General features: G+C 39.0%; 1 protein-coding gene across 1 annotated transcript in view; it reads right to left on the bottom strand.

The window, feature by feature from the left end:
• fgf11a (fibroblast growth factor 11a) overlaps positions 1-20,151 on the bottom strand; it is a 91,527-nt gene that overhangs the window by 18,989 nt on the left and 52,387 nt on the right. Inside the window, exons 2-3 of the mRNA XM_037684278.1 lie at positions 18,226-18,336; positions 4,195-4,298 (exon numbers count right to left, since the gene is read on the bottom strand). Coding sequence (XP_037540206.1) covers positions 4,195-4,298; positions 18,226-18,336 — 215 coding nt within the window. The remainder of the gene's footprint in view (positions 1-4,194; positions 4,299-18,225; positions 18,337-20,151) is intronic.

Below are 20,151 nucleotides of genomic sequence, written 5' to 3'. Positions count from 1 at the left end.
ATGAACCATATGTTTGGGTTAACGGAGAGTGCTGGGTGAGAAGACTGCAGCTGGTTCCAAGGACACCTCCTGAGGTCTGTGAACTCGGCTGAACTGATAAGGATGATAAGGGTATAAAAGTGCGCAGAGAACGCAGCTCAAGGCAGATTCTTGTGATTGGTCTTCATGTGTGCATTAGGCCTGTCATGATAAATTTTGTTGGGTGGTCGTCTCAGAAATTATTGCGATAAACAATAATATTGTTTGAAATTTGACAATAATTAGTAAATATTGTCAAATTTAAGAAGGTAGGCTAATTTCTGTGTAGTACCTTTTTTGACCACTGAATTGCAGTATAAGACTGTTTGCGCCCAAGGATGGAAAGTGAGGGAGCGAGCAGCGTCTCTAAGAAAAATGGGAGGGAGGCCCCTTGACATGACATGGGCTGTCTCTTGTTCTTGTTTTTTGGTTCTCAAAATGGCGGACGCTCTGAATGTTTTGAGCTCTTTAGCATAGCATTTGTCACATAAAAATTTTAATGAAAAATCAGTAAACAAGTTCTCAGCTTCTTTTTGCAGAGAAAAACAACTTTTTTAGATGAAGGCACAGGTTTCAACCGTGAATTTTTTTGAGCTTCGACAAGACAGTGTTTTTCCCCGAGGTCAGCCTGTTAGCTTAGCTTCTCAGCTTAGTTGTTCTTATTTATCCAAAAACGTGATTTTGGACAGTTAAAATGAATTTTAAAGAGAAAAGAGAAAGGGAGGGGTCAGTGAAGAGCACCGGAGTTGAGCCTTTTGTCATCCAGTGTCTTCAGTAGAAAGAGAGAGACACGAAGATAAAGCCATAAATGAAAATGAGGTTGATAATTTTAATTTATCATGCGATTAATTTATTTATTCTTTATCATGACAGGCCTACTGTGTACTTTATGTATATTTATGTAACCTGTGCTGAAAATATGGCCTTTCAAGTACAATATTGGTTAAAAATAATCTCCTGCCGTTGAGTGTGGTTCTTTTGGAAAACAACTTGAGGGTTTTTCTCCGACAATTTGCCTTTTATCTCTTTTGTCACTGTGACCACCCGAAGCAACACCTTCATTACTGAGGATGAGGCCCGGATCTGACGAGCGATCTCACTCTCCATCTTACCATCATGCATGAACAAGATGGCCAGATACTTGAACTACTCTACCCGAGGCAGTTTCCTTATGTTAACCCAAAAATTGACAATGTTTTAGCCTTTTGATCCAATTTTTGTTTAATATCTGTAAAACTGGCTGAGTTATGACCATTTTTGTGTTGGCTAATGTTGACTAGCTTTGGCTGCCATCTTGAATTGGTAATCAGTTGTCAATGTACATCCAATTATTTCTTTCTGCAAGTTTAAATAAAATCAGACAGACACACAAACATGCGTACACACAGATTGGGGAAAAAAAATGTAATTTCCTGCTTTGTGGTGACAACGATAAAAATCTTTTAGTGGTTCATACAGTCTCTATTTTATAAACCTTCACACTAATGGCTGCCAACCTTTTGTTTTTCTCAGAGTCCTCTTTTGTGCACTGAAAATCAGTCCACCTCAAGCTTTCAACCTGACGACCCCCATTTTTGTGTGTGTGGGTAGGGGGGGGTCAACCTCATTGGGAATCACTGCTTTTTTCCCCACATTATTCAGTAAATCCAGCAGAATAATTATGATATTCCTGTTGGAAATACCCAAGACTACAGGGAAAGGGCTACAGCTAGCTGCTACTGCTGCTATCGGAGCTTGCAAATGTCCACAAAGTTCCATGCAGTAGTACAATCCAAAACTGATGACGGTGCAAAAGTTTATAAAGCAGCATTCGCATGAACCGTTGACCTCGACTAAAACTATTTTATTTTCTTATTTCATTATTTTCTCTTCTGATCCCCTTCATAAATCACACAAGATTAAAAAAACCTATGAATTAAAACAGACATCTTAAATAAATCATCTTTGTTCCGGGCAGATAAACAAGTTAGCAAGATAAACTGAAGTCATCACAAACGTCTCGATGCATTTAAAAGGCGACACGTTGAGTTAGATTAAGTGAACAAATCAAATTCCCCAGATCCTCTCGGGGAAACGGCAGCAGAGTGAGGAATAAAAGCAAACAACGCAAAAGGAGGAAGAAAATCGTAAGAAACGGGGTTCTGATGAGACGGATAAATAAAGATACACGACGAGGGCTTTCGTCTTTCTGAGAGTCATCCCTGCCAAGCGGTCAGCTGGGAGGAGGAGGTTTTATTTTGAAATCCTATAAAGTCGCGTTGCAATTATCCGCTCATCTGAGTGTAGTTTGTCGCTAGAAACAAGAACCGGACCAGGACCATGAGATTCATGCCGAGTAACAAATGCTACAGAGTCTTTATCTGCAAAATGTATTTAACCACAAACATTGTTTCCCGTCTTCTGTCTTCTCAATCACTTCTTTCAGCAGAGAGCTGAACAGGAAGTTCAGGACAAGAGAAAAACTGTCTGCTCATCTTTTTTGTCCCCTCTACGGTTCTCCTCTCAGAGGGATTTTCCCGAAGGATTCCTCCGTCCGCTCAGTCCCAGCGGTTGTTTCCCTGAGTGAAAATAGGTCACCTTCTTTTCTGTCAGGAGAACGCCCAGGTAACAAAGGACTGTGTGTGTGTGGGTGCACAGGACTTTGACTACCAAGGGAGGTAGAAGCCCTGGAAACGTTGTGGCAGGACGGTTTCTGGGCCACTTTAAGTTGGAAAAGTACATTTTGGGGGGGTTGAAGTTTGTAAAATCTTGGTTTGTGATCTAACACTTAAAAGTTGCCTGTAAGTTCCTAAATCCATGCTCAACAATCCAGGTATAAAATCCAAGAATGTTCAGTCATGTCATCTGGACGGTTTCCGTTTTTTGTGTTGAAACTTCCCTGTAAAACTTCCCCACCATCACAGACATCTACACCCCCAGATGCAGGAAGTGGGCCGCATCACGAAGGACCCCACACACCCAGCACAAACACTTTTTGCCCCGCTCCCCTCAGGCAGAAGGCTGAGGAGCAGCTTCTACCCTGAGGCTGTTAGACTCATGAATCTCTAACCAAGAAAAAAAAAAACTATGAAAATCGCTGCGATGCCACTTGGTTGATATGTGCTGCTGACTATCCATGCTGCTGATCTCATGCTGCTGATTATTTCATGTTGCTGTGTTCATTAATCCTCATCTGCTCACACAGACTCATGTTCGTGCTGCTGATGTTTTGGTGCATTGTTTTTGTATCATTAGTGCTTAGTGTATTCTTAGTTCACGACTCGGATCTTACTAATGTTTTTCTTTACAACTGTCCAGATGACCTGACTGAAAAATGTCGTCTTGTTAAAGTCCTTCCGTGCACGCTCCCGCGGCCGCCATTTGGCAGCCTATCGATTTTTGGCACAACACCGGCCCACGTTTCCAGGTTGTCAGCGGTGACGCGTAATAGATGCGACGTATACGGTGAAGACACATATTTATCCACTTTAATAGACATATTTGATCTGATGCAACGTGCACGGTGGCAAGTACGGTAATTAGCAAACAAAGGTGCCGTTTTTCTCATTGGAAAAACACCGATGGAACTCTTAGCCTCTGAGGCCACATGACCTAAAGAGGTCTCTGAACTAAACTCAATCATTAAACATGCTCTCCCTACAACTCTTTTAAGATACACATACTTACGTATGCAGGCACTTCTGTCATCTACGTTTGAAAATGGCCACTACACGACAGTCCCCGTCAAAAGTTTCTCCTGGTTTTTAATCTCTTTAGAAAAAAATAAAGTTGCATCATCCTTGGGCTACTCTTTAAGCCTGTAGCTCACTGAGCTGCCGACACAAAAGAGCAAAAAACAAACGTGTAAAATGACTGTAGGGTACCAGCGTCACATGGTTCGAACTTCAGCTTGAAGCTGAACGTCCAGAGGCTCGTTTCCTTTTACAGGCAGCATAAATGAAGCTCTCACATGTCAGAATAATATTCATTCGGAGAAATTTTACCCATAAAAACCTGGAAATGCATCGGAATTACCTCTGCTGGAAGGAAACAAACAGTTTGGAATGAACGCCTTCATACACATTGTGCTCATTTGTGTCAGCGGCAGCAGGGTGGCAGTCTTTCAGCCCAGACTTCCATAATGAAACCAAACATCGAGTCTTTATGGCGGCGGCGTGACGGATGCTCTGACCGTACCGAGGTGTAGAGGTAGCCCTCGCTGTTCATGGCGACGTACAGCCCCGTCTTGGTGCTCTGGATGGCCACTATCCTGAGCCCCACAGGGATCAAGTTGAACTGCACTGAAAGGAACAAAGACAGAAGGTCGACGTCAGGGTGATTATTCTGCAGCCTCAACTGTCGGCTGTTACCTGTAAAGGGTCAGAAGTGAGGAAAGAATTAAATATAAAGCGATGGAAGGAGGTGACATCATTGAGTAGGTCTGATAAAAGTGCATTTTAGTGTTTCTTGTCTTTTCAGTTCCAGTTATTACTTCCTTAAATACAAAAAGTCATGTAGCGACCGTTAGCTGTTGCATAATCATCGAAGCGCCTTACTGCGAACTCACCGTTCAACAATTAAAATACGCTTCAGCTCTTTTGACTTCTTGTGCTACTTTTAGCTACTTTTAGGGTTTAAATTATGACTCTTGCTACTTTTCGATTCTAGCTAACCTTCGGCTACTTTGACTTTATGCTAGCATTTTGAAATATTTAGCTGGCCTTTTACAACTTTTAATGTTAAGCTAGCCTTGGCTGCGATTATGTAACATTTTACTACTTTTAGCATTTAATTACGTATTGCTAATCCAACTTATCTTTATCCTTTTGAAACTTTTAATCGTCTTTCTGCCACTTCGAACTAGAGTTTTATTACTTTTATTTTTTCACAATTGGTTTGCTTCTTTTAGCCATTAAATAAATTGTTGCTAAATTTATATTCTAGGTAGTTTTTTGTACTTTTAACTAGCCTTTTGCTAAGTTTAGCTTTTATTACCATTTTGCTACTTTTATTAAGTTTACTATCTTTAGATAGCCTTTTGCTTTTTTAAGTTGTAGCCGTTACTTTGAGCATCTCATTGGCCTTTTGAAATTTTAGACTTTTGCTGATTTTAGCTCACATTTTACTGCATTTAGCTACCCTTTTGCTAAATTACCATTCAGCTAGCATTTTGCTATATTTAATTAGTGATTTCTACCTTAAGCTACTTTTTGTTTACTTTTTTAAGCCTTTTGCGACTTTACTTGCTGTTCTGCTCTTTCGACCTAGTCCGTTCCTACTTTTAGTTTTTAGACAGACTTTGCTATCTTTATAGTCTAGTTAGCATTCTGATAATTTTAACTAGCTTTTTAAGTTTAGCTTTTAGACACTTTTTTGCTACTTTATTTAGTGTTTTACTATCTTTAGCTAACTTTTTGCTACTTTAACTGTTTGCTGGTATTTTTCTATAGTTCGCTAGCCTTTTACAACTTTTAGCTGTTACTTTTTAAGCTAACTTTTTGCAACACCAATCTATCAGCTAGCATCTCACTACTTTTAGCCAGTATATTCTAGTTAGCATTTTGATACTTTTAACTAGTCTTTTGCTAAGTTTAGCTTTTAGCCACTCTTTCGCTACTTTATTTAGTTTTTTACTACCTTTAGCCTTTTGCTACTTTAGCTGTTAACTGGTATATTGCTAAATTTCGCAAGCCTTTTGCAACTTTTATACAGTATTAGTTTTCAAGCTAACTTTTTGTAACACTTAGCTTTTAGCTAGCATCTCGCTACTTTTAAGCACCGTTTAGCTACTTCATTTTTTAGTTGGCATTTTGCTTAATTTAGTTTTTGTTACCATTCTGCTACTTTTAGCTTGAACTGCTCAGTTTCAGAACATTTGGTCAAACATTCAACATTTAACATACATTTATATTTTTATTTATTTATTTGTATTAATAATATACATTAAAAGCTCCAAGGGGAATAGCGCGCTGTGACTTGTGGTAGAAAATTGATTGGCATGAGGAAAAAAAATGATGAAATCAACAACAAAACATCAAACAGTACCAGGTTACTTCGTTTTTAACCTTTCTTAGTAATATGCACAAATTTACGTAATATTATGTTAAATCTTGGAAATTGTTATTCCTACATAAAACTGTTTTTAGGTGAAGTTTGGTAGAGAATGTGACAAACCAAAGGTAAAGTGGAGCCATGTTTTCTGCCTTAACGTTTGACCGAAGTTGTCCGAGTTCAGCAGCACGGCTCAGATTTATGAACCCATTAGTTGTTATTAGACAAATCAATTTCAAATCAAACTTTCTGTAAACATAATGGATGGATGTTGTCAGGTGGTCACACAGACCTTGTTCTGATTTTATTAAAAATAAAACAATAATCACGGAGAACTGACGTGTTGTTTTTGTAGGAAAATCAGTTTATTAATAAAATCACAGTGAAAATTAATCCGTCACGTCCAAGCAAACGATGGCGAGTTTCCAGGTTTAAAATGCAAATACTGATTAAAAAAGGTGTGCAAACGCCCGTCCTGCTCCGTCTCTCTCCTTTACCTCTCTCTCCATCTCGAGGGCTCTGCTCTTTCTGTTTTCTCGATCGATTCCTGCATCTCAAACAGTCGGTTTCGCAAATGAACACGGTGTCGCCAAAGAGCACAGCCGGGATGACAAATAGAGCGAGTATTCGCACGCACTCCGTTTTTTTTTTCCATCGTTCCCGACTTTTCTACCTGCTCGTCCTTGATCCCACACACCGTGAGTGCAACAAAACACAAATCCACCCACACACAGGCAACACCGAATACAAAATTCTGATGTACGCTCAATCACCCAGGTAAACAAATCACCAAAAAAGTTTAAAAAAAGGTAATCTGGACAGATTTTTCTTGGTAGAAACGTTTCGTCTTTCATCCGCCTGGCCATCAGGCCATTTACGATTAATTGTTATACTCTGAAGATCAATTGTAGACCAATGCTCCCCTTTTTACATGTGAAAAGCTAGTTTCTGGAATTCTCCAGCAGGCTAACTTGAACCACTTAAAAAGGTGCTATTTATACGACAGAGTTGGTTGGCAGGCCTCAGACTGATGAAGTCCTTCAAAGACCCGTTTAACTCTTTTGTTGCGAATACAAAATTATTAAAGTTTTATTTATCAAGAACTCTGCCACATACTAAAGCAGAATAGATGCAAGACTTTCTACAAGTTTCAAAACTTATTAAAAACGTAAAATTTGACCAAAAGAAGAAAACTTTATCTTTATTCAAACAATCTAGTTAGCCTACTAGCGCTTGTCGCTAACTAGCTTAAAGTTTCAAAGAGACTATTATTAAAATTTATACCATTTACAAAAACAAATTGGTTTTATTTCACACTTTACTAAACAAAACAAAGTAAATTATAAAGAAAGAAGAAAAAAGTACTGATTTCTACAAACAAAAAAAGGTTAGCAATTAGCATATGGAGCTACAGTTAAAATGTTAACATGAAAAATCATTAGACTTCTTATTATCGTTAAATGATTACATTATATAAACACATACACTTAACACTAAAATTAAAATATTAAATAAAAAATTAAAACAAAAGTCGTCTGTGTTCATAATAGGCTAGTCATTAGCATACGATGCTAACGGATAAAGATTGTTATATCACAAAAAAAAAGCATTATTAAATCAAAAGCCACATTTCATTATAGCGGATTAGATGTTTAGATGCATTCATACTTTGCAAATGAAAAACTAAAGAAACTATACATTCAATACAACGTAGCCAGTTTTTATAAGTAGGCTAGTAGTTAGCTTACGTAGCTCACTAGCTACATAGCTACAAAGGCATGAAATGAAAACATAGGTGAGCAGTTTTAATCAGACGCCACATTGTAAACAGAAACTAATTGTTTAGATAACTTAGAAAAGATTAGATTACAAAGAAACAAATACTTTTGCTTTTTACTTTTTGCTATTCACTTTATGCATTTGTATTTTAAATAAGCTCGTTTTTACCATCCACACTAGCTAGTATTAAGAGTTATGAAATCACAAATTTTAAAAAGGTGTTATTAAATTAAAGGCCATTCTCTTTACCAGAGCAGATTAGATTGTAAGATTATTGTACAAATTATTAAATCAAAGAGTTTAAATTAAAAAAAGAAAAAAAAATCAATTTTATTTGCATTCAAAATAAGCTAGTCGTTAGCAAGTGCCACTAACTAGCTTACAAAGTAAACACAAAAAATGCAAACTAAAAACTTTTGTTACCAACAAAATGGCACAAAACTGAAAATGCAATACAGCAAAATTAAATAAACAAAAATTAGTTGAAATGTAGAAAATAAACAAGCATCCCAAACTAAAACAACAACAAACATAGGAACAAAACAAAAAACGAGGAGTTAGGACTCTTTTTGAAAAGGCGAGACTCTATTAGTGACAAAACTCAGACAGGAAGACAAACTAACATTTCAAATTAAAACAGGAAATTAATATAAAACATTAACTGAATTTAAAACAAAAACTTTTACAAAAGCAAACAACAAAAGAAAAACAAAAAAACAACTGAAGCCACAAACTTGACCAGATTGTACATAAAAGCCTCTTTAAAAACAAATCAAACTAAAGAACAAACAAAACAAAAACAAAAAAATAAATAAATAAATAAACCACTGAACAGATGAGACTAGTTAACTGGTTCAGTCACACAAAAAAAAGAATAATTAAAAAAAAAAAAGTCAAGACAATGGTTCCGAATAGTGGTCCTTGAGGAACTCCGTCCTGCATGTTTTACTCGTTCCCCTGCTTTGGCGCACCTGATTTGAATTAACGGGTGATTTACAGGCTTCTGCAGAAATTTAGGAAGTAATTAAATCACGGAATCAGGCGTGTTGGAACAGGAAACAACTGAAACATTCAGGACGGTGTTCCTCAGGGACCAGGGTTGGGAACCACTACGTTCGAAAACTCAGGCAGCCTCTCAAAACTAATTAAGTATTAAAAAGTAACTTTTTTTATTACGATTCTGCTTCTTTGTCCACGTTCGTTTAACCCTGCTGCTGCCCTTGGGTCAAAATGACCCATAGGCTTCAGTTTTGTGGCAGCGGGAGGGTTAGCGATTCCTTTTTGCATCTTTTTACCGTCTTACAAGACTTTTAAAGAATATTTTTCTCTTAAAAAGCAAAGCCTGCTTACGACAGCAATCCCCCGCCCGTCTTCCTCCCTCCCCCCTGACTGCGTTCTCACATTTAAATCAACTACTTCCCTTTCGGAGCAGAGGACACCACTGGATTAATCAAAAGTGCTTGATGGGAGGGGGAAACAGACGGGGGCCGGGAATTGAAAGGGAAGGTGTTGCCAGATCAATCCCACGAGTTAATTTGAGACGGGGGATCGTCCGCCGGTAAATAAACAAGGATAAATTGGAGGAGACGTCGGGGGGGAGGCATTGTGAAGGGCGTCCACAGGGCTGAACGCTGCAGATTATAATAATCTGTGAAGACTTCGGTTCTTGATTTGGTTTCCTGAGAGGATGAAGCTGAGCAGATTCGGGCCTGTTAGACGTCCAAAATGGACGTTTGTCCACTTGTAGTTTTCTCAGACACGTCAGATAAGCTGAAAAAGGGTGGGTCAGCACATCTTTAGCACGATATCTTCGGCTGAGCTAAGATAATCAATACTGTTGCTCTGCATTAAAGTTTCCGCCGCTGATCACATCCACGGAGGTTTCAGCCCGTTCTGCTGCTTTAGCACCTGTCCTCCACAGTAAAACAGTTCGTCGAAGAAAACGGGGACTCTTCTTCATGATTTCGACTCTGATGCATGAAATGAAGTCCGACGGAGGCCTTGAGATTCTCCACGTGTCTGCCATCATTTCATATCCACGACGTTTAATTAGCACCCTGCAGGGTTGTGAGAACTTGAAACGGAGTCTCTACGGACGGCGCCGGGATCATTAAAACTGAACTAATAAAGATGGAGGGAAGGGGAAAGCTGGATTTGCGTTGGCAGCGGCTGTGACGGCCTCTGTTCGCACTTCGTCATCTCTGTCGTAAAGACACGAGGTTTAGAGGGCTCCACTTCTCCACTTCCAGCTGAGCTTCATGCTGGACGACTGAGGACGACAGCCATCCTCCTCTGGTTGTTTAGCTTCTCCGTCTTTCCCTTCAGCTGATTGTCGTCTGTTTACAATCTAATCTCTGCGAACTTTGACCATTTAGGTGTTTGTGTGTGAAAACATCAGACTCATTCAGGAGACGGTTGTTGTGGCTTCTGTAACTTTTTATATAATTTACTTTTACTTATAAATAGTTTCAATAGTTTCACTATTTAAAAAAAACAATTACATCTCTTTAATTTCTTTAAAAACATTCAGTTCAACAGACTGTGGCTACTTGTCGTCTTGTGCTGCTTCTAAAAAATATTCTGCTACGTTTGTTTTTTGACTTTTTATGACTTTTAGCATTCAGCTAGTCTCTTGACCCTTATAGCTACTTTTTGCTACCATTTTGCTACTTTAGCATTAAGTTAGCCTTTTGTAAATTTTAGCTAGTCTTTTTCTGATTTAAGATAACATTTAGTTTTTCTTTTTTTAGCTGTTGTTTGGCTTCTTTTAGCTTTTTCATTCTGGTACTTTTAGCTTTTGACTAGCCTTTTGCTACTTTTAGTTTTCAGCTGGCCTTTTGATACATTTTGCTTTAGCTACCAATTTACAAGTTAAGCATTTAGCTTCTATTTTGCTACTTTTAGGTACTGTTTTGCTGTATTTAGGCAGCCTTTTGCTACCTTTGGACTTTAGATAAGTTTAGCTTTTAAAACTTCTAGCTTGTGTTTTGCTTATTTTCACTTTTAGCTGCCATTCTGCTACTTCTACAGATTTGTTACTTTTAGCTTTGTCTAGCTTTTTGCTACTTTTAGCTGACCTTTTGATAATTTTTGCTACTTTTAGCTACCATTTTGCTACTTTAGCATTAAATTAGCCTTTTATAACTTTGAGCTTTTGGTTGATATTTTGCTGCTTTAAGATAACATTTAGTTTTTAAAGTTTTAGCTACTGTCTGGTGCTTTTGGCTTTTGTCTAGCCTTTTGCCACTTTTAGTTTTCAGGTGACCTTTTGATAAGTTTTGCTACTTTTAGCTACCAATTTACAAGTTTAGCATTTAGCTTATATTTTGCTACTTTTAGGTAATCTCTTGCTGTATTTAGGCAGCCTTTTGCTACTTTTGGCCTTTAGAGAAGTTTAGATTTTTAAACTTCTATAAAGTGTTTTGCTCAATTTCCCTTTTAGCTACATTACTGCTACTTTTACACATTTGTTACTTTTAGCTCTGTCTAACCTTTTGTTACCTTTAGCTGATCTTTTGATATTTTTTACTACTTTTAGCTATTTGCTACTCTAGCATTGGGCTAGCCTTTTATTGCCTTTTTTATTTATTTTACATTTTGCTGTGTTTAAGCAGCTTTTTGCTACTTCTGGCTTTTAGCTAATGTTTAACTTTTGTAACTTTTAGCTAGTCTTCAATTTTTTCCCACATTTTTTTCTGCATTTACACAACTTTATTAGAAAATTCATTGTCTTCAGATATTGTGCAATCTGATCACTCTCAGCTACTACCACACCAAATTTTAGCTCATTATCTGTCAAACTACTTGAGTTTTAGCCACTTTTTGTGTTTTTTTTAAGTCACTCAACTGTGGCGGCCATCTTGAACTGAGTTAACTTAAAACACTAATGCGTTGCAGGCACACATGTAATGACTCCTGTCTTCAAGTTTCATAAAAACTCATCTTTTAGTTATTTTAGGAAACAGACATATACGAGCAAAAACATTATCGCCCACCTTTGCCTCTTGGCAGTAGGTGGGGCTACCACCTGGAAATGAGACTGAGCCTAAAACACGAAAAGCCTCTAAACGCACCTTATTTCAAAGTAAATAGTTAAACCCTCACTTCACTCCTCTGGTTCCCCTTCCAGCTTTGTTACATAACAGCCTGAACGAGCCAAGAAGAGAGGGGGGGGGGGGTGGCAGCTCCCCTGACCTCCCAGCAGAGGGGGGGCGGCGCTGTGATTGAGGAGCCATCAGCTGTGTGCCAGCTGCTGCCTCTGCTCCCTCCTGCCTCTCTGTCATCCTCATATTTTTTTAAATCCCCATCACTTCCCGTCTCGTCCTCTGCCAACACGTCTCGTCTCCGCTCACTTTTTCTCCTTCCTCCTCTCCTCTCCGATCCTCCCGCTCTTTGTTTCCGTCTCACTCCGCACTTCAACGCCGAGCCACTTCCAGCTCTGTGACAACTATCACCTAGTTACAGGACCCCCCAGGGACTGGCCACAAGAAAGGGACAAAACTAAGGCGAGGCCTTACAAAAGCTGATCGTGTACTTTGTTTCGTTTCTCGTTTCATTAGTCCCCCTCAGGACTTCTGCTCCGTCTTCAACTGACTCTTCCTTCTACGTTCAGGCTACCCCGGTTCACTGTGATCCAGAAAACTGGGAGGGAAAGGCCACAGCTGCAGGACCATGTAGATCAGGAGGAAAGGGAGCAAGTCCTGTTGGTGGGTCCCTGTTCTTTCTACCACCAGGTCATTGGTACAGTGAGAAGGGTTCTCCTCTTTACCTTCTTAAAGGTGAAAGTTTAGACATCTTAATCTGGTCCTGGATGTCCATTAGACATTTGAACGTGTCCAAAATTGAAAAGAACAGAAGTACTCCCATGCAGGGCTAGAATAGGGCCAACTATAGTTATTCAAAGGTATTGTGCTTTCTTCTATTCTTAACTTTAAGTCAGCCACTCACGGTTACTGTGCTGGGTGAGCCACGCCCACTGATGCTTAGCGCTCCGCCGCCTGAGCAGCACCGTTACCAACAACAATCTTCAACAACAATCGCTGGGACCAGAGGAGTCATAAGTCACAACTCTCCCAACACATTAAGATTTCTGTCTCTCTCTCTCATCTCAAAGGATTATGATCTTACGGTTGTTTTTGCTCAATGCTAAAGGCGCAGTGAAGTTGTTGCCCTTGTCTGTGTGTTCATTTGTGATGTTAGCAAAATATCTCATTTTAATATCCTGATGCATGCTCATTTTAATGAAACACTAAGGGGAAAAAACATCATTGTCATGACATCTACAACTGATTTAGAGGTAAAACACTTGAAGATGGCCGACACATTAAAGCAGTCTTTTAGAACGCAAAAATAGCTACAACTCAGTCAATTTATAGATGCTGAGCTAAAATTCAGTGTGGTAGTAGCCGAGCATCGTTCCTAAGACATACTGGAAGATACATTACACAACTTCTACACCTTGGCATTAATTGCTAGAGTCTACATTGTCTGAGCACTTCGTGAACCACTGAATGGGTTTAAGTGAAACTGAGAAAGTAATCATTGGAAATACGTCTACAGTTTATGATGATTGTATCACTGATGATGAGCTGAAACATTAGACATCTTGACCTTCATGCCTCTGTGGGGGGCCTTGGACAGATCCTTGCTTTGTTGCATTTTGTACAGTAGCACCATTTACTTTTGTTTAGTGTTCCTGTACCATCCATCCATTCATTGTTAACCGCTTCTTCCTTTGTGGGTTGCTGATGCCCACGTCTAGCACTCATTGTGCAAGAGACGGGTGCATCCTGGACAGGCCACAAGTCCATCACTGTCACACGTCTACCACAGAACTTCATTATTCACTGAATAGTTTTTAGGGGAACTTTGAAAAAGTAATTATTGAATACATCTCCACAATTTATGATGCCTGCATCACTGGCGATGAACTGTAACTCTTTCACATCTCAGGGGTTTACCGTTGTACCGCTGGGTTAGGTAGGCCTTGGACAGATTCTTGCCTTGCTACACTTTATAGCACCATTTCTTTTTGTCTGCAGTGTCCATGTACCTTCCATGTATCCATCCATGATCTGTACCACTTTTTCCATTCCAGGCTGTGGTGGTCGCTGGTGCCCATGTCTAGCACAGACGGAGTAAATGGTAAATGGATTTTACTTATATAGCGCCTTTCTATCTGATCAAGATACTCAAAGCGCTTTACACTACAATCTGTGCCTCATTTACCCATTCATACAGCACTCTACTAAATCTCTACAAAGCTAATTGAACAAATCATTCTAAAGAGACTAATCAGTGCTTTATCACATTCATTCACCGATGAGACACACATCAGAGGCTATGAGGGGTTCAGTGTCATGCCCAGCGACACTTCGGCATGTGACTGCTGGTGGATTTGAACCCCCAACTCTTGCATTGGAGGACGACTGCTCTAACCACTCAGCCACAGCTGCCCAGGGTACATCCTGAAAAAATTGCAAGTCCATCACAGGGTCATTTAGAGTTGGAACATCTACTGCCCTTCAAAATGTGTCATCTTAGTGGTGTTGATGATGCGTAGCCACAGCGAATCAATATTGTCCATCCATCTATTCATCCATCAGCTTTTGCTTATTCTGAAGTCAGGTTGCAGGGGCAGCAGCTTGAGCAGGGAAGTCCAGACATCTCTTTCCACAGCCACCTTTTCTGGGAGGACTCCAAGGCGTTCCCAGGCCAACAGAGATGTAGTCTCTCCAGCATGTCTAGGGTCTTCCCCAGGGTCTCCTCCCAGTTGGACATGCTCGAACCACCTCCCCTAGGGAGGTGCCCAGGAAGCATCCTTACCAGACACCTGAACCACCTCAACTGGCTCCTTTCGATGTGGAGGAGCAGTTGTTCTACTCCGAGTCACTCTCGGATAACCGAACTTCTCACCCTGTCTTTAAGGGAGAGTCCATCTACCCTGTAGAGGAAACTCATTTCAACCGCCTTTATCCATGATCTTGTTTTTTCGTCACTACCCAGAGCTCAACCATAGGTGAGGGTAGGAACGTAGACCGACTGGTAAACAGAGAGCTTTGCCTTACAGCTCAGCTCTCGCTTCACAAAATGGACTGGCACAGAGTCACAATACTGCAGATGCTGCACCACTTCGTCTGTCAATCTCACGCTTCATTCTTCTCTCACTCATGAACAAAACCCAAATATACTTGAACTCCTCCACTTGAGACAGAACGTCACCCTCAACCTGAAGAGAGCTATCCACCTTTTTTCGGTTGAGGACCATGGCCTCCGATTTGGAAGTGCTGATTCTCATCCCAACCGCTTCACACTCGGCTGCGAACCACACCGAGCCGAATCAATATTAGCCTACACAAAAATGATTGTATCTTTTTGAATTTTACATGTATTTAGCTAATGCTTGGTGTGGTCGGAGCTGACGGTCCATACCGCTAAAAGTTATGCAGTATATTGGAAATATATTTATTTTCAAGGTTTGGTCAAAATGGCTACATGTCTTGAGGTCTTTGGAAGATTTCAGTGTAAGATCCAGGTTGGTAACACTTCCGCTACTTTGACACCTCAATAAAAGGCTGAATTATAAGCTTCACAGAGAAACACAAGTCAAAGTGTGATCCCCCTCCTCCTCCCTGTAGGTTGTAAATCTGAAATTGTGCAGACTAGATGTTTTCCACCTAAACTGTTGTTTTGACAGAAAAAAAACTGCTGTGTTGTCACATCAGGTTTATCGTATAATATAATATTGATCTCCTTGGGAGGGCTGGAGGGCGTCCTGGGAGTCTGGGCTACAATGTTTTTAGTCAGTAATCACCCAGGCGATGACCCATCACAGGCTCAGGTAATGATGATGATGTTGTTTGTGGGGAGGCTGAACTGAAAACCAAAGCAGGTTTTTCCACCAATAGGCAAGATCTGAAGCCTGGAGTCAGAACTTTTTGCCTTTAAATACGTCTTAAATATTTCTGTTATGGGATGTGTACAACATAATGCTAAGATGGCAACACATCCGGTTCAAATTTAATATTTTTATTGTTAGTTTTCCAAAGCAAAACGTAAAAGCCAGACAACAAACAGCCAAAAACAAGAAGTCCGTACTGAGGAAGACAGTAAGATAATATAAAAGAGCCTTAAACTTTATAAATTACAATGATGGTGAGCAGACACAGTAAAAAAAAGTTTAAATAAGCTGAAAACATTTAGTCCTCTTGTTGTATTAATTCCTTGTTAACTCCGTTTGCATTCAGGACCAAAAATTACCATTGCACTTTTTTGTCTCATAAATAAATACAAGATAATACAAATATTACCTAATGTTATACTGGGTCTTTTCATTTTATTTATCGTTTTCTTATGACCAGTACAAAACTAGATATTCTGTTTAGTTTTCACGGCCTGTAGCACATTTAACTTGTTTTTGAGTAATACATAAATTACTGACACTTCCTCTTGTTTAGCGAAAGAAAGAAAGAACGAAAGAAAGAAAGAACGAAAGAACGAAAGAAAGAAAGAAAGAAAGAAAGAAAGAAAGAAAGAAAGAAAGAAAGAAAGAAAGAAAAATTTATATGAGAGGGTAAAGTTCCATATATGACTGAACCAATGTCGTAACTGTTTGTAAGGGTGGCTCCTGTGGGGGAACAACTTTGTCAGGGAAAGATTCCTATGGGGAAAATATTTTTGTTTGAGAAATATCCCAGTGGTAAAAATATTTGGCTTAGGAAATATTCTTGTGAGAAAAGTTCCTGCGGAGGAAGGATTTGGTTAGGGAAAGATTCCCATAGGGAAAAGTTCCCGTTGGGCAAATATTCCTATGGTGGATCGAGTCCGTTACAAGATTTACTGTATGTGAGAAAAGATACAGTCAGGGAAAGATTCTCATGAGAAAGATCCTTTTAGAGAAAGATTCCCATTGCTAAAATGCGTTGTTAAAGAAAGATTTCCATGGGAAAGGATTCCTTTAGGGCAAGACTGTGCAGAATTAGATTATGTTAAGGAACTATTCCGGTAAACAAAGTTTCCATTAGAAAAATATTCCAGTGCACTGAAAACTTTTGGCAAAGATTCTGTTTGGAAAATGATTCCCATGGGAAAAGGATTTTTAAAAAATACCGCCATGGGGGAAAATTCTATTCAGGAAAGGTTTTCACGGGGGGGAATGATTTACTGAGGAAATATCCCTCATGTTGAGAAAGATTCCATTAGGGAACGATTCCCATGGGAGTTTCTCACGGGAGCAATTTTATTTTTTCAAACAAATTATTTTTAGGAAAACTTCCCTTACGAGAAAGACTTCCTTACCTCCTTAGATTAATTTAGGAAAAAATTCCAGCGGAGAAAAAAAAAAACTTTCCTTAGGAAAAAGGTTTGAAAGCTCAATCATCCAGGTAGAGATATCACAAAAAAGGGGTTAAATCAAGTCATCTGGACAGTTCCTTTATGGGAGAAACGTTTTGTCTTTCATCCGAAAGACTTCATCGGTCTGAGGCCTGCCAACGCAGATGTGTCTTATAAATAGCACCTCCTTAGGAGGGTTGGTAGGACTCGGACTTAGCTAGTGTTCAACTTTTTTCCGCATTTACACAACTTTATTAGAAAATTAATTGTCTTCAGATATTGTGCAATCAGTTAACTTGTGTTGGGGATCACTCTCAGCTACCACCACAACAAATTTTAGCTCATTATTTGTCAAACTGGTTGAGCTTTCATCCAAAAGACTTCATCAGTCTGAGGCCTGCCAACCCAGATGTGTCTTATAAATAGCACCTCCTTAGGAGGGTTGGCAGGACTCAGAACGACGAAATCTTTCAGATGAAAGACGAAACATTGCTTCCAAGAATCGGTCCAGATGACATGATTTAACCTTTTTTGTGATTGGTTAGGAACAGTTTACAGTAGATAAACAATTTTATTATATTTATTTATATATATTTTATTTATAAATAAACTGAATTGAGTTTCCAAGGGGATTAATAAGGGGAGCGAGGTGTGTGTGCGTGTTCCCACTGTGTGATCAAGGAATTAAACCCAAAGTCTCACATTTATTTCTGTTTGAGTATTTTTGTCCAGACTAAAGGAACATTGTTTGTTTTGTGAACAGAGAAAAACTTCTACACATCCCATGTGACCAGAACACAACAGGAGGGTTAATCTGGATCATCTGATGTATTATGCAACAAGAACTGATCCAGATGTAGTGCGCACACATTCAGCTAAATTAAAGCAGAAGCGTGGAGGTATTTTCATGTCCTCATCTGCCCCGGCGAGGTTCGTGGACCTGTACCACGAGGATGTCCTCCTTTTTATGTGTCCCTTGGCTCAAAGACAGGAAAACCTCCTGCTTCTGCACACGAACCGACCCTCGAAACAGACATCGTTGCAGAATCTGCATCTCTCACTTACAGAAGGAGCTGCTTTCGTCCTTTGTGCCTTCCATGGTGCCGTCCGGCAGCATCTGGAGGTAGAAGCCGTGGCGGCAGTAGAGCCGTGTGACGATGCCCTTCAGCTGGGGCTCTGCAAACCAAACAGCCACGACAAACGTTAGCAAACGCACACACACAGTTGTCAAGTGGCATTTATCCAGGCACATGTCAGCCTGTGAGCGTGCACACAGACTAAGCCAGCGCTCTGAATATTTACCCAGTGGAATATTTAAACAGAAAAGTGCACGTGCTAGTGTGAGAAAGACTTCAGCCTTTAGACGAACTGATAGGACCTTAGTGTTACTTCTAAAAAGTGCTAAGACAGGCTTGAGACGGGAAGGCTTTAATGTTTTAGCTGCATTTAAAAGCATGCCTGTTTGTGTGAAGGCTTATACCTGTTACGCCTGTCACTTTACAAGGAGGTGAGCGCTTTCAACACACGTAGCACCGTGAAAGAACCAAGAGCATAAAAGAAATCTGCTGGATTAGAGCTGCCATCTATGTGAAACAGCAAGAAAATTAATAAAACTGTTAGCTGCATGGACATCATGCTAAGATCTAGTGTTTTCAAAGATTTCTTCCCAAATTGTATTGCTTACTTAGGGATTTCACAACTAAATTTAATTTACTAACATGCTGCAACAATTAATTCTCTTTTTGTTTACGGTCTGTTTGTTAGCTTATAAGTGGCTAACCATGATGCTAACTCTACACATGTAGCTTGTTTTAGCCAGCACATGTTTTGTAAAGATTTCTTCTAAACTTTATTGCTTTCTTAACAATCTCAGTCATATTTTAGTTACGTACTAAAAACATTTCGCATTAAACAATTCTCCGTTTGTTTATTGTGTTTTTGCTAGCTTATACATGGCTAACCATGATGCTAACTCCACACATGTAGCTTGTTTTAGCCAGCAGATGCAGCTTAAATATTTCTTCCTAAACTTTATTGCTTTTTTAAAAACAATCTCAAAGTCATCTTTTAATTAAGTACTAAAAACATTTTGCATTAATAAATTATTTTATTTACTGTGTGTTTGCTAGCTTATACGTGGCTAACCATGATGCTAACTCTACACATGTAGCTTGTTTTAGCCAGCAGATGCAGCTTAAATATTTCTTCCTAAACTTTATTGCTTTTTTAACAATCTCAGTCATATTTTAATTACATACTAACAACATTCTGCATTACTCAATTCTCCTTTTGTTTATTGTGTGTTTGTTAGCTTATACGTGGCTAGCTAGGATGCTAATACTACACAAGTAGCTTGTTTTAGCCAGCACACGTTTCATTAATATTTCTTCCGAAACTTTACTGCTCTTTAAACAATTTAGAAACCATATTTTAATTATTTACGAACAACATTCTGCAACAAGCAGTCCTACATTTGTTTACCGTTTGTCTGTTAGCTTATATGTGGCTAACTATGCTAACTCTAGACACATAGCTTGTTTTAGCCAGCAGATGTTTCATAAAGATTCCGTCCTAAACTATACTGCACTTTAAACAATCTAAAAAAATCATATTATTATTAATTACTAACATTCTGCATGAATCAATTCTCATTTTTTTATTGTGTTTGTTAGCGTATACATGGCTAACTAAGATGCTAACTCTCCACACGTAGCTTTTTTTAGCCACAGCTAGTTCTATCATTGTCTATTCGAACAATTTTGCTTCTAAATCATTTCACCCTTTAATATTTTACTTTAACATCCAACGATAAGTATTAATTAAATATTATTCGTCTACTTTTTGAATGATTACTTTAATTTAGTCAAACCAAGATAAGACACAAACAGCTGATTTAAGCTAACGTTGCTCAATGCTGATTTTTAAATCTATTTAGCTCCAAATGATACCATACCATACCATACCATACCATACCAATTTATTTATATAGCA

This window comes from Nematolebias whitei, chromosome 1 (genome assembly GCF_014905685.2).
Source record: "Nematolebias whitei isolate Nwh7 chromosome 1, NemWhi1, whole genome shotgun sequence".
NCBI lineage: Eukaryota > Metazoa > Chordata > Actinopteri > Cyprinodontiformes > Rivulidae > Nematolebias > Nematolebias whitei.
This window is presented reverse-complemented; position numbering and strand designations above follow the sequence as displayed.